This window comes from Mytilus trossulus, chromosome 5 (assembly GCF_036588685.1).
Source record: "Mytilus trossulus isolate FHL-02 chromosome 5, PNRI_Mtr1.1.1.hap1, whole genome shotgun sequence".
NCBI lineage: Eukaryota > Metazoa > Mollusca > Bivalvia > Mytilida > Mytilidae > Mytilus > Mytilus trossulus.
The window spans coordinates 35,177,605-35,191,825 of NC_086377.1; the positions used below are offsets into that span (position 1 = coordinate 35,177,605).

General features: G+C 30.4%; 1 protein-coding gene across 2 annotated transcripts in view; it reads right to left on the reverse strand.

Moving 5' to 3' along the window:
• LOC134718793 (NADPH oxidase 5-like) overlaps positions 1–13,988 on the reverse strand; it is a 55,116-nt gene extending 41,128 nt beyond the window's left edge. For both annotated transcript variants that reach the window (XM_063581522.1, XM_063581521.1), the window contains exon 1: positions 13,880–13,988. In XM_063581522.1, the coding sequence (XP_063437592.1) occupies positions 13,880–13,922 (43 nt within the window). In that variant the 5' untranslated portion in view covers positions 13,923–13,988. The remainder of the gene's footprint in view (positions 1–13,879) is intronic.
• Positions 13,989–14,221: the final 233 nt, after the last annotated feature.

The window sequence follows — 14,221 nt, forward strand, 5'->3', positions numbered from 1 at the left end:
CTAGCGCGAAGGGTAAAATATCGACAAAAATAATGCCCACCCATGTTTTTGGCACAACCTTTTTGAATTTTTGAATCCTCAATGCTCTTCAACTTTGTACTTTTTTGGCTTTATAAATATGTTGATATGAACGTCCCTGATGAGTCTTATGTAGATGAAACGCGCGTCTGGCGTACTAAGTGATAATCCTGGTACCTTTGAACTATATACACTTTGATATTATATTCATTTACAGTGTATAGTGCACTTAAAATTAAACAGGCAACAAACTTATGTATCTATTTTGTCCAACAAAATAAAATTTCAAACTTATTTTTCACTTTATAATGTAGATATTATATATTATATAAGGGATTACCAAACACCGTCAGTAAAATTAATTTGGCTTGTTCAATTTTCTCATAATTTAGTCAAAATATTTATTTCGATCATTTGTCAAAATTATAGAAAAAAATATAAAAAACTTAATATACACTAATTCTGATAATTGAGAAGCTTATATTTCCATAAAAATATAGAGTTTGATGAAAAAGTTCAGCTGATCTTTACAGAGTTATCTCCCTGCAGTGTTATGGTCTACCTTTAGTAGTATAATGAACTAGCATTTGACTCTGTGAGAATCGTGCTTCAGCGTCAAATTTTTGAATTTGATATATTTGGCAATCAATTTAGATAAATATTTATGCATACATGTTTTCAATGATACATAATAATCTTTTGAAAACACATATTTTTTTTCTGGCTAATTATAAATTATAAAGAAAAATATTTAAACGGTCACTAAGGGGTCCGCATAATTTGTACGAACAAGATAAAAGCTTCAACATATATTTTCATATTGGCAAGAATTTTAAAGGTTGTGTAATATTTATTGTGATTTTGAATCGCTTCACAATGTATATTTTGACAAATAAGAAACGTATATACCGAAGTTTGACATTTCTTTAGAGAGGTATAATCAATTTCCCAGGGGAAATGTCTGATAAAAATTATCTATTTTCAAGGTTTGTTAAGAAAGTCTTTGAAACTGACAAAGTCATTGCCTCGATTATATAACGAATGGAACAAATTAAAAAAACAGCTGGTATATTCCTGAATTGGAACAGACATTTTTGCACAAAATAGTGTGATGAACCTTGTTATATGACTATCTTAACTCCTAAATGCTATCACAGTTTGTTTCGCCTCGCTTGTTTGTAATTCCGTTATGTTGACATAGTTAAGAGAGCAACTGAATCAGGCATATTTCATTTACATGTATTGTTAAGTTGAAATAAATAAGAATCCAGCATCCTAATAATAAAATTAACGGTACCAATTTTCTTGCACCAGATGCGCATTTCGACAATTCATGTCTCTTCAATGATGCTCGTGGCCAAAATATTTAAAATCTTATGTAAAAGATGAAGAGCTATAATCCAAAAGGTCCAAAAAGTATAGTCAAATCCGTGAAAGGAATCAGAGCTTTGGATGAGGGAGATACATTCCTTAATTTATAATAATTTCTATCATTTTGTAACAGTAATTTTGATAACACAAAAAATTCGTATTTTCATGCCAGTACCGAAGAACCGGCTACATGTCTTATGTTTAGTCGTGATTCGATGTAAACTTTGTTAATATTCATCTATTACTCAAGATAAATAAATATGAATTCTCATATATAACTTTACAGAATTATTTTGTGTAAAAATTTATAATTTTTATTGATAGTTATAATATTCAGCATGTTCATAGAAAAAAATTGAAAACGCTGCATTCAGGGGGTCGGCATAAATTGTACGAAAACGATGAAAACATTAAATAGATATGCATGTTCAAGACAAGTACATGAAATGGTATATAATACTTGTCTTAACATTGTATAGGTTTTCACTACAAGTGATTTATACTACACATATATACACGAGTTCGACCATTTCAAGAAGTATTTCAATATTATACATGCATATTACGGTACTAATAAGTTAATATAAACATTCAAACATATAAAATGCTTATATTAGGAATGCATATTGCAATGTTTACTTATTAAAGTTAACATTTACATAGAGATTATTCCTAGATAGTGTGAGACAATACAATGTATAGTTGATTTTCTAGGCAAATATATATTTGATAAGGATTATCCCACATATTGGTTTTTTTTCTGTATGTACTTGTAATATAAGTACAACTACGTGAACCATGATATAAGATAAAGACTACTATCAAGCCTTGAATTTGAATTCAAATAAACTCATCATAGATATCAGGATTGATATGTTGGATATGCGCCAGACACATCAGAGACATTCGAATAAAAAAGAACTAAAAAGGTAAAATAAAGAACGAAGAGCATTGTGGACCAACAATTCCTAAAAGTTTGCGAAATGCAGCTAAAGAAATCTATTCCTGAAGTAGAAAGTATTCAAGCCTTGATTATATGTTCAAAAATACAAGATCATTTACAACCTTGAAGTGCAAAATATACTTTTTAAATTCAGTTAATAGGAATTTCAAAACCTCTTTTGAAAATGCCTACGTATAAAATCAATTTAGTCAAAATTAATCTTTAAAACTGATTTATACCCAGATAACTTTTTTTTTTTATATCATACAGTACTTAAAAACTGATTATTAGTAAGATAACGTTCATAGTAAAATGTATGTTAGGAAACAAATATATTTTACGAACAGTGCAATTAATTCTGAATATGAAAATTGGGATAGCTTTGAATATTTATGTTGTACTTGTAACAAAAATATTTAAAAACAAAATGTAAGTTAATTTTTGATAACTTTAAAGTAAATACATGTCCCATGAATAATCGTGATTAAGTGTAAAGGTTGTGAAGTTAAAATATTGATCAATTCGTTAAGAAAAATAATTATGCATACACATATTCAAACATTTGTATTTAGTATTGATGGTTAAAATTAACAAAGAAAAAAATATTTAAACGCAGTAGTCAGAAATCTGCATAAATTGTACGAAAATGACGAAACCTTTCAAAAGTATGTAAACGTTAAGTGCTTGTAGAAGGGTATAATACTGATGCGTACATAATTCAAATCAGTACAGAATTTAGTTTATTCGGAGCGTATCATGCAGAGTTTATCCATGGCGTAGATTACCTTAGCCGTATTTATCTCAACTTGTGGAATTTAACTTGTTTGGGTTTCTAACTATTTTCAACTAAAAGTGATGAGTCTATTGTAGACGAAACGCGTGTCTGGCGTATCAACTTATAAGCCTATAACCTGTGATAACCTTAATCATTTTTTCAAAAGTATGGTTTATATCCCAAAGAAATATAATTTATTCATACTCTCAACTATTAAACATCTTTTATTGAAATTATACTGTTTTATACATGTCACATAATATATTAATGGCAATCAGTAACATAATGTATCAAACTTAAACCATAAGCAGCAATAACCAGAAAATCTATACAGTAAGCCAGGCATTATTCATAAAGCCAACGATTCAAGTTTAAATACTGCAAAATGTGCCCATGCAATATAAATGCAACATTAGTATACCGCTGTTCAAAATTCATAAAACAATTGAGATAAAAACAAAGCCGGGTTACAAACTAAAACTTAGGGAAACGCATCTAATAAAAGAGTAGAACTACGACACAACAGAAACACAACATAAAAATGTAACACACATAGAAACGAACTACAATACAACAATGGTTATTTTCCTGACTTGATACAGGACATTTTAAGAAAACAATGATTGGTTTAACCTGGTTTTGAGGCATGCCAAACCTCCCGCTATTATGGTTATGTTAAATATATTATTTAAATGACAATATCTAATTTTAATGCCTGAAATGCAAATATAAGAAGAAAAAAACCACATTTGTTCAAAGTTGAAATAACGTTGGTACATACTAACATCACTGGAACTGAAGTTTAAACAAATGAAGTCACTAGTGTTGGCAAACTAAGTTATTACTCGGATGAAAACAAAGCCGTAGATTCACGACCATTGTCACTTCGGAGTTTATAGGGCCCACCAACATCAATTAAATCAAAAGTCACCTCTGACAAACATTTTAACATGGGAGCTCTAATTTTGCTATTTTTGTAAAGTGAATGTATAGAAAATTGTATATTTAATTTGAGTTTGATTGGATATACATAACATTGATCTGTCCTCTACTATTGAACACTTCAAATAAAATGAGTAAAACTATTACTCCTCTCCCTAAATTCTATTTTCATGTTACAATTCGTACAAAACGAAAGAAATAGGTCGATGAAATCACGAGCAAAATTTGCATAGACATGGATAGATGGAATCCCTTTATACTAAATATCCATTATTAAGTTGGTCAAATTAGACGGTTTATGTCGCCATGACCTGATTATGTGAGTCAGTCTAGTCATTTGGTCCCAGTTCTTTGGGTGAATTTTGCATACATAGATAAAATTCAAAAATGGGTTAGGTTGTTAGGTTTTATGTATGCCTTTTTATGCTTTTTTGTTAAATATTTGTTTGATTTTGTCGTGAATAAGATGTTTGTCGTACGTACTGTCATTTCAGTTTGTGATATTCTCGTATGCATGTGACGTGACTCTGTGCTTATACATCCAGTTATTGTGCTATTGTAAAAATTATTTGTTGCTCGTCTTTTTATTTTTTGCTTTAAGCTCTGTTTATATACCTCTTTATATTTCTTCGTTACGCATATGACGTTGCTCTGAACTTATACATATCGTCATTGCACATTGTACTATCGCAAATTTATGCCATTTTGTGCTTCTTTGTTGCATATTTTTTTTTGCGTTATTGATAAAAAAAATTGTACAACAATCTTGACTGCTGCATATTTGACATTAGTACCTATTATGTTGGTTTGTTTTGTTCACGCATCGTTGTCAATATAATGAAATTTGACGCGACTGTCATACAAGTGAGAGGATTAGCTAGCTAAAAAACCAGGTTTAATCCACCGTTATCTACACAAGAGTATGCCTGTACCAAGTCAGGAATAAGACAGTTGTGATCCATTCGTTTGATGTGTATGAGCTGTTGATTTTGACATTTGATTAAAGACTTATCGTTTTGAATTTTCCTTAGAGTTTCAGTATTTTTGTGATTTTTCTATATAATTCCTATAGAGAATTTTTTTCTTCAATTTACTTCGTCAGTCTCCATTCCCTTTTGTTTTCTTTTTCAAGCGTTCAATGCTAAAAATGACATACATGTTGTCATCTTTTAATTTTTGTAGTATAATTTTATAAAAGACGTCTTTTCTAGGGATTCAATATGTCAAAAGTTCAATCGTTGTCAACAGATCATTGTATTATCTCGGGTATATGATCCGATTGAATGATTAACGAAAATTGTCATCAAAATACAAATAATATAAATGCCTATCACACTAGAAACATTGAGTATATATAAACGATACATTTCCATGGAGGTCTGCCCTCCTGGTTAGATGAACTGCATTACACTTAAAATGTTATTTATAATTTCACATATGCAAAACCCAATATGCAGTACATATGAACTGTTATTTTCTTTGTAGCTTTTTACTACCTTTATGAGAAGAAAATTATTTATTCATTCGCATATACAATACAATCAATAGCAAAAATATGTGAGTAAAATTTGTAATCTTCACTTGTCTACTTTTGACAAGACCAAATCAAACTCGACCTGAGAAGAGCGAATTTGGTAAAAAATCTTATGATCGGATTTAAATTCTTCTACTTTCATCAGAAATTTTACTTGTATGAAACTTTTCAACTTTTCTAAACAGATCGAAGTACAAGTTAATTTTGTTATGAATATGACGAAAAATTAGAATATCTGTTAAAAAAATGCATATTTATTTTAAAAATTTGATATAAACACAATTTACATCAAAATATTTAACCAAATGTACATTTAAATGAGAGATTTAGCAAGAATTCCCGGGTTCATTTAGTGACTGAAATAATGATTGGCAATATGTTGAATAATCATTATCATATTTCAGGAAAAAAGCTTAATTTCCGAGATTTCCAGGCAATCAGTTAATGCCTTTGTGTTAGTTTATTGCCAAGGAGCAAACAAAATTAATTATGACCTGAGTTGGATTGACCTTTTACGATTCTTTTGAAAAATCACCTTTTAAAACTGACTTATACCAAGATACATGTATATTAACTATGTCATACAATGTGTAAATCAAGGGTAAATAAAAAGATAACATTAATAATAAAATGTAAGTCAGAGAACAGATAAACTATGTTACCTTTGATTATTTAACTTGGGGTACAAAAATTAATTTGCGAATTTAAGTTGGATTGAACTTTAAAGAAAATTTGAAAATACTTCTTATGAATTATAAGCTAAAGACATCTCCTTTTAAACTGAATTATACCAATATATCTCAACTTTGTCATACAATTCTAAATTAATAATAAAAAGAAAGATAACAGTAATAATATAATGTAAGTCAAAAGGACAGATAAACTATGGCACTTTTTATTATGTAACATGTAAACAAGAATTAATTTGTGAAATTTTGTTGGAATTGATTCAGAACTTTAAAGACTCTTTGAAAATACTCCTTATGGAATATAAATCAAGGAAAAACTCCTTTAACAAAACTGATTTCAACCAAGATATCTCAACTTTGTCATACAATTCTAAATTAATAATAAATAGAAAGATAACAGTAATAATATAATTTAAGACAGAGGACAGATAAACTATGACCCTTTCGATTATGTTACTTGGAGTACAATAATTAATTTGTTAAATTTAGTTGGATTGATTCAGAACTTGAAAGACTCTTTGAAAATACTTCTTATAGAATATAAATCAATGAAAAACTCCTTTTAAAACTGATTTATACCAAGCTATCTTAACTTTGTCATACAGTTCTTAATTGGTAATAAATAGAAATATAACAGTAATAATATAATGTAAGTCAGAGGACCGAATAACTATGTCACTTTCGATTATTTAGTTACATATACTTACACCCATGATAAATAAGATCCAGTTCATTTAAGAATCCAGATAAATAAGGCATTCTCGTAACTTTCAACAAAAATCGCAAATCATAAACTTAACATTGTTTTATTTTCTATTGAAACATCAAATTTATAAGGGGACTTCAGTAGCTATGTGATCTAAGAAGTACTACTTCTGTAATCACTAGCCAGTCAACACAGAGGTTGTGAGTTCAAACCTCGCCAAAAGCGGGTAGACTCGTATTGTAATGAACTAGTATTGTCAGTTTTCCAATCGAATGTCAGTGATTTTATCTGGTTACATTGGCTTCCTTTGCCAATAAAAACTGGCCTCCATGAAAATAAAGTTTAAAGGAAGATTAAAACACAATCAATCAATCAATCATATTTTCAACATGCATGCATCTAACGTTTGTATCATTGTTTGACGGTCAGTTGGGGGTTCCTTCATAACATGTAAATGTTTTTTCTCTACTTTTCAATACTATTTTAACTTATATTTATTCTTTATTTATATTACTTATTATTTTCAATTCTTTATTACAAAGCATTTAACTTTTCTTTTTTTTCCTTTATTCTTCGTGTTATGTCATTTTTCTTTTTCTAGGTTTAACCCCATTCAGACCCTTTTGTATCAGTACACGAAGTTTAACAAAAAAAAAACAATATGAATATACCTAAATTTATAAGTATGACGCAACCACATCATATAAGTCACGTGAGCACACTAAGTCTAAACGGTTTAGTTTTAGATTAGTTTCTAGTTGTTTTAATTTGCTTTAAACTATAATTTTAGTTTATTTGAAGGACCTTTTGTCTGATTTTAAAATGTGCTTTTAAATGCAAAAAAATTCGAATTAGCTCTCGCGGCAATAAAGCCTTTTTGTGTCATGCGGCTAAAAACAAACAACAATCAATCAATCAATCAATTTCTGGTTTATACCCATGTCCAATTGCATTCTTTTTAAGATGTTCGTTTGAAGAATTTTTTTTTTTACTTACAACCTAATATTTGATCAGCATTTTAATTTACATTAGTGTGCTCGTGATCAAGGTGTGACCTATTTTATGCTTTTTCCAGCATTGCGTCACATACTTTTCCCTAACCGCTTCTATTAGTTATTTAATTATTCAAAATATGCTACAATGATAATGTCATAGGTTGATAAACTTTACTCATTCAGAGTAAATAAAGGCAACAGTAGTATACGCTGTTCGAAGTTCATAAATTGATTGAGAAAAAAACAAATCCGGGTTTCAAACTAAAACTGCGGGAAACACATCAAATATAAGAGAACTACGACACAACAGAAACACAACACTAAAATGCAACATACACAGAAACGAACTATGATGTATTAACAATAGCCCTTTTCCTGACTTGGTACATTGTTAAGAGGGACCAATTACGGAAAGGTCCAAAAGTATCCGGGTTTATTCAGTTTTAGATATTGTATCAATTGTGTTTTAATTTTCTCATTTTACCATAATTCTAAATGTTACATAATTTGTACAACAATAGTTCTATTTGTTTACAACTTGTTATTTGATCTGCATTTTAGTTTAATATTGTAATTATATTCAGTCCGCTCGTGATCCCGGTGAGACCTCTTGCATGTTTGTTTCATTCGGCAACCCTCGGTAGAGGGAAAACGGTAGTATTACCTTTCCCAGCATTTGTGTACCCAAGACAGGGGAAGGAAGTCAACTTAGGAGCGCTGTGATTGGATGTAAGGTTACAATATATATTTTTTAATTATCTATGAATAACTGCAGTGTGTTAATTTACAATATAAATTTTAAAACCTATTGAAATATTTCTCGAGAATTTTTCGAAAAGGCTATCGAAATTTCATAAATTTGGTGCAAAATGACGGTGGGCATGGATAATAAAAACAAGCTCCGTCTGAAATTGGTCATGATACTATTTGGCTTCAATTTTAAGAATACAGTAATAAAGTACTAACACCACACATAACTGTTTTATCCAGGTTTTTATTATAAAACTGGTAAATTTGGAAAATGTTAGTATTGTCGCCTATGGCAGAATAAATAGTACCGTTTTCCCTAGAATCTGCTACTCTCCTTCTATTCTTTATATGAGGGTACGGAAAAAGCCGAATTGAGACAAATGATGTTTGTTTATACAGCATTGCTTCATTCACTTTTCGACACATTTTTTTTTTTTTTATATGATAAAGTCTGCTACCTTTTTGTACAGCATTTGTTGACACACTTTGTTTTTTTACAGAATAGAAAAGACAAATTACGGAGAAGGACCGGCTATCCGGATTTATTCATTTAATAGAAAACAATATATCACTTGTGTCATAATTTCTCGTTTTCATTATACCTTACATAATATGTACCATTTTTTGTCGATTCATCACAGGAACTAGAAATTTTTATCGCACCTTATTATATAACAAAATTATTTATTAAAAGTGAAACAAAAAGTCACTTTTGAAAAGAATATCCTTTTCGCAAATACCTGTAAGTCACGCAACACGAGGTATACAGTCTTTATTTATTTTATGATATGTTATGTCCTTTGTTTATATCCCTACGCAAATTATTGTTGTATATTGATTATTAATATCCAATACACCTGTTTTCGTCGTATTATTCCCATGTTCATATGAACGTTAGCCTCTTATTTAATTCAACCTTTGTTTTCGTATTGTGGACTTTCACATCATTTTTCCCCCCAAAAGTTCAACATTAATTTTTACCCAGAAGTTCCTTTCTATAATTAACAATATTGTTTAAGTTCGTGTTGATATAGGTTATTTAAAATTGAGAATGGAAATGGGGAATGTGTCAAAGAGACAACAACCCGACCAAATGAAAAAACAACAGCAGAAGGTCACCAACAGGTCTTCAATGTAGCGAGAAATTCCCGCATCCGGAGGCGTCATTCAGCTGGCCCCTAAACAAATATATACTAGTTCAGTGATAATGAACGCCATACTAATTTCCAAATTGTACACAAGAAACTAAAATTAAAATAATACAAGACTAACAAAGGCCAGATTTGTTATTGTTCTCAGCATTTCACTTTCATAATATATAGCTCTCCCCATACGTTTCATAAAACATGTTTCGTTATTACATGTTTCGATGCCATTTACATGTGTTTTTTTTTACGATACACATATTAAATTATACAAACCTCCTGTGTAAAGATGCTTGTCATTTAGAGGGAGAAAAAATACGAATATCTTTTCCATTGAAAAAAGACAATTATATACGTACTTTTATTTTGTATTGATGAGAAAGATGATTAGAGGAGTTTTAACATTCGGGGCAATCTATCGAATACGTTTACTTCCTCAATACCGATTTTAATCAAATGAATTATAATTAATTAAACCAATTTGCAATTGGGGAGCCCCCCCCCCTTTTTTGGGGAAACAATGTTGATTATATAGAGAATCACTGAAGCATGACAAGTGCGGGTCCCTCTTAGGCAGTCAGCCCACCTCCACCACCACTTCTTATGGAAATTTTTGGATCCGTCACTGCTTGTGTATTATATCGTATTTAAGCACTGGTATTTTCAAACTGTCTCGTTTTACGTATGTCTGATGATTATAATGTATGCGTAGCGTCCAGTGGCAAATTTAGGACGAGAACATGTTGTTGTAATATGATAACATATACTGCTTTGTACAAGATCGACATACTGAGCCGGAATTTCAACATGATGGTTCACAAGGTAACAGTTCCTCAGGAAAACATATTACCTGGAAACATTATTCTGACTCTGAGCCGACCAGTCTTTGTTCTTACTTGAAAATGCTAAGTGCTAAGCGGAGAAGCAGCAAATACAAATTATTTCAGCCTTTGGGTTGGCCCAGCCGGAGATCAAACCTACGACTTCAGAACCACTTCTACTTGGGGTTCGTGATGATTATTCTTTAGTTTTCTATGTTGTGTCATGTGTACTATTGTTTGTTTGTCTTTTTAATTTTTAGCCATGACGTTGTCAGTTTATTTTAAATTTATGAGTTTGACTGTCCCTTCGATATCTTTCTTTTGTCCCTCTCTTTTCACAAGACTACCAATTGATTTACTGACTAGTGTTAAACGCCACTTTCAAAACTTGTTCTATTTATGGGCGGTCAGTTTTTATTGGTAGAGGAATCTAGAGTCCCCGGAGAAAACCACCAACATTCGGTATGAAAACGAGACCAAGGGGATACAGTTATAAATGAAGATGGGACGTACAATGTTAAAATATATATTTTTTTTAATATCACTGCTAATAACTGAAAATATTTTATGGAACTTACCAAGATATTATTTTCTCATTTCCAAACATATTCAATTTCGTCCTCAAATAATATTTTGTGGTACCGAATTTGCCACAATAATTACTAAAATCCAAGTAGAAAATACAGGAATGTGTGTCCGACTATAATCATTTTGGTATATTAAAAGATGATCACTACTCAATTATTTTTGTAAAAGATTAGAATAAGTGTCGATTTTGTGTCTAGTGACTCGTACAAATTTAAAATCATATTTTGATTTAAATTTAAATGATCATGTATGTTCAATTTTCCATTCAATCATATATGTTTATAATTCTGTATAAGGATTTAAACATTTTAGTTTTAGTCTCTCGTATTTTTCTACCAAATTAAAATTAAACAAAAAATCAGTGTTTAACATTGTATATCAATTATCTATCAGCGCTCCACGTTTTTTTGAATAAACTTTCAACGTTTATACTTAATGCATTCTTTACTGTTTTAGACAGTTGGGTATTACCAGAATAACGTTTTGTATGGTGTCGTGTACTTGACCTAGTGTGGTGGGCCTAAATCCTTTAGTTGTCTGGGGGTACTATAAGATGGAAGGCACGCTTTTGTCAAAATTCAACTGCCATCCAACAACCACATGTATAGCAGACGACACTAACTGTTCGCCGCCGACAAGCATATTTAGATTATACAGTCCCGAAAACAAGCACATAACAGGATACACTTTATCCTACATTTCTGGTAACTAGAATATCAGATACTGTGAGAACCAAGAAATGACGAATTAACTGCACTTCATTCAATTTTTACAAAAGCCATGGTACTGTACTGACAGACGACAACTAACTCAATATGTAATTGATAAATAAAGGCAACAGCAGAATACCGCTGTTCGAAATTCATAAATCGGTTGGGAAAAAAATCCGGGTTACAAATTAACACATCAAATATAACAGGAGAACCACGACACAACAGAAACACAAAACTAAAATGCAACTTACACAGAAACGAGAATAATATAACAATGGCCATTTTCCTGACTTGGTACAGGACATTTAAGAAAACAATGGTAGATTAAACTTGGTTTTGTGGCTAGCCAATATGTTATTCTTTTCCGGACTGAAGAGGTAAATTGTGCGAGACAGTCCCGACAAACAGAAGACACATTATAGGAATATAACAATAGACACCTGTAGTGGTGATAACCAGACGCCATTTTTTTTTTTTTTTTTTTTAATTTTATCGGGTCGCTGTCGTAAACTTCACGACTCATTCGATTACATACCTGAAATTATCGCCATTGTCATATAAAAGAGAGAATAAAGATACTAGAGGAACTTTCTAACTTATTGATAAAAAATAAACTAAACGCCGTTGCTAAAAAGAACAGAAAAAGACAAACAGACAAACAAAAGTATACACAAGACACAACGTAGAATCGAAAGAGTAAGCAACACGAACACCATCTAAAAAACCTGACTTGACAGTTTTTAGACTATTTCACACGGAAATTCGATTCAATGAATAAACAGATACCACAAAAAATTCAAATAAAAAGATGGGTTCATAATAGATCATCAACTGTATGTATTGTGAAAATTAATGGACCGATGAAGATTCGTGATTTTGCGTGAAATTATCGAGTTGCTTTTCTTTTCAATTCAGTTTACTTTAAATGTCATGTATGAAATTTATAATATGTTGAAAAATTATTAAATATTTATATGTAAACTTTAATCAATTCATATGTCAATTAGGATTAGTAAAAAGTACCTTTTATATATTTAATAAATAATGTACTACTTAGTTTCGGGGGTGAAAGAAACCCGAGCTCGGAAAGACATGTAGGGGAATAAGTACATGAAGATGTATGTTTGTTTATAATAAAATTTTCCACTTTATTATAAATTATACAAGTCATAATATGAATACTAATGAAATATGCTGATCCACCAAGTTTGATGTTAATCGAAGATAATGCTAACGAGTAATGATTAAAATTATATGAACCCGCATTTTGCTACATTAAGTGTAAGACACATGCGTCTTTGATTTGAGGATACTTCATGTACTATATTTTTGGTATGCCCCACTTACGACAATAGAGAAGAATAATGTTTTCTGGTCTGTGTGTCCGTTTGTCCGTCTCTTAGTTCGTTCGTCCGTCTGTCTCAATTCAGGTTAAGGTGTTTTGTCAAGGTATTTTTTTTAATTGACACATAACTACTGTTGTATATATCTTAGTTACCCATTATTGCCTAGTATGCTTTATATTTGTGCACCCTTTTATACTCAATTCTCTATATTTTAGCACTATATATTTAACACAATTTCTTTCCATCTTAACTCCCTGTTATATATTTTAGCACCTTATTATATCCATTCATTATATTTTAGCACGGCTTTATTTTCTATTAGTCTTATTTTTTTGTTCAACTTTTTATATATTTTTTTCTAATTTACTTCTCCCTTTCCCACTTTTCTGTGTTCTGTAGATCACATCAAGATCTATACCCTTAAACAATTTTTTAAAATAAGTTCTCCTACTGATAGGGAGAGTAACAGTTTAAGTAATGTAGCCTTTAGTTTTTCTTTTTGTCTCGATCATTTAAAAAAGTATGTTAAAATAGAAATCCTACCTTCATCTTCAGTTGTCATATTCATGCTTGAAACGAAAAACATTCACCAAAAATATATACTCAATTAACCAAGCATACATGTATGCTTCCTCGGAAATATATAATTAATGTTCCTGTAGTGGTATAAGACTTTTCAAATTCAAAATAATATGTTAATTAACTATTAGTTTAAGACAAACATTAAAAACTTAAAATACTATGATCAATAAATATTATTGACTAAAAAGTCAATTTCTAGTGGTCAAACAAGGACTATAATTCTTATACGCTTAGCACACTTAAGTTTCCCTATTTATTAAAAGTTCAAAAATGACCGTGAAAAGTAAAACAGAAGAGGACTTT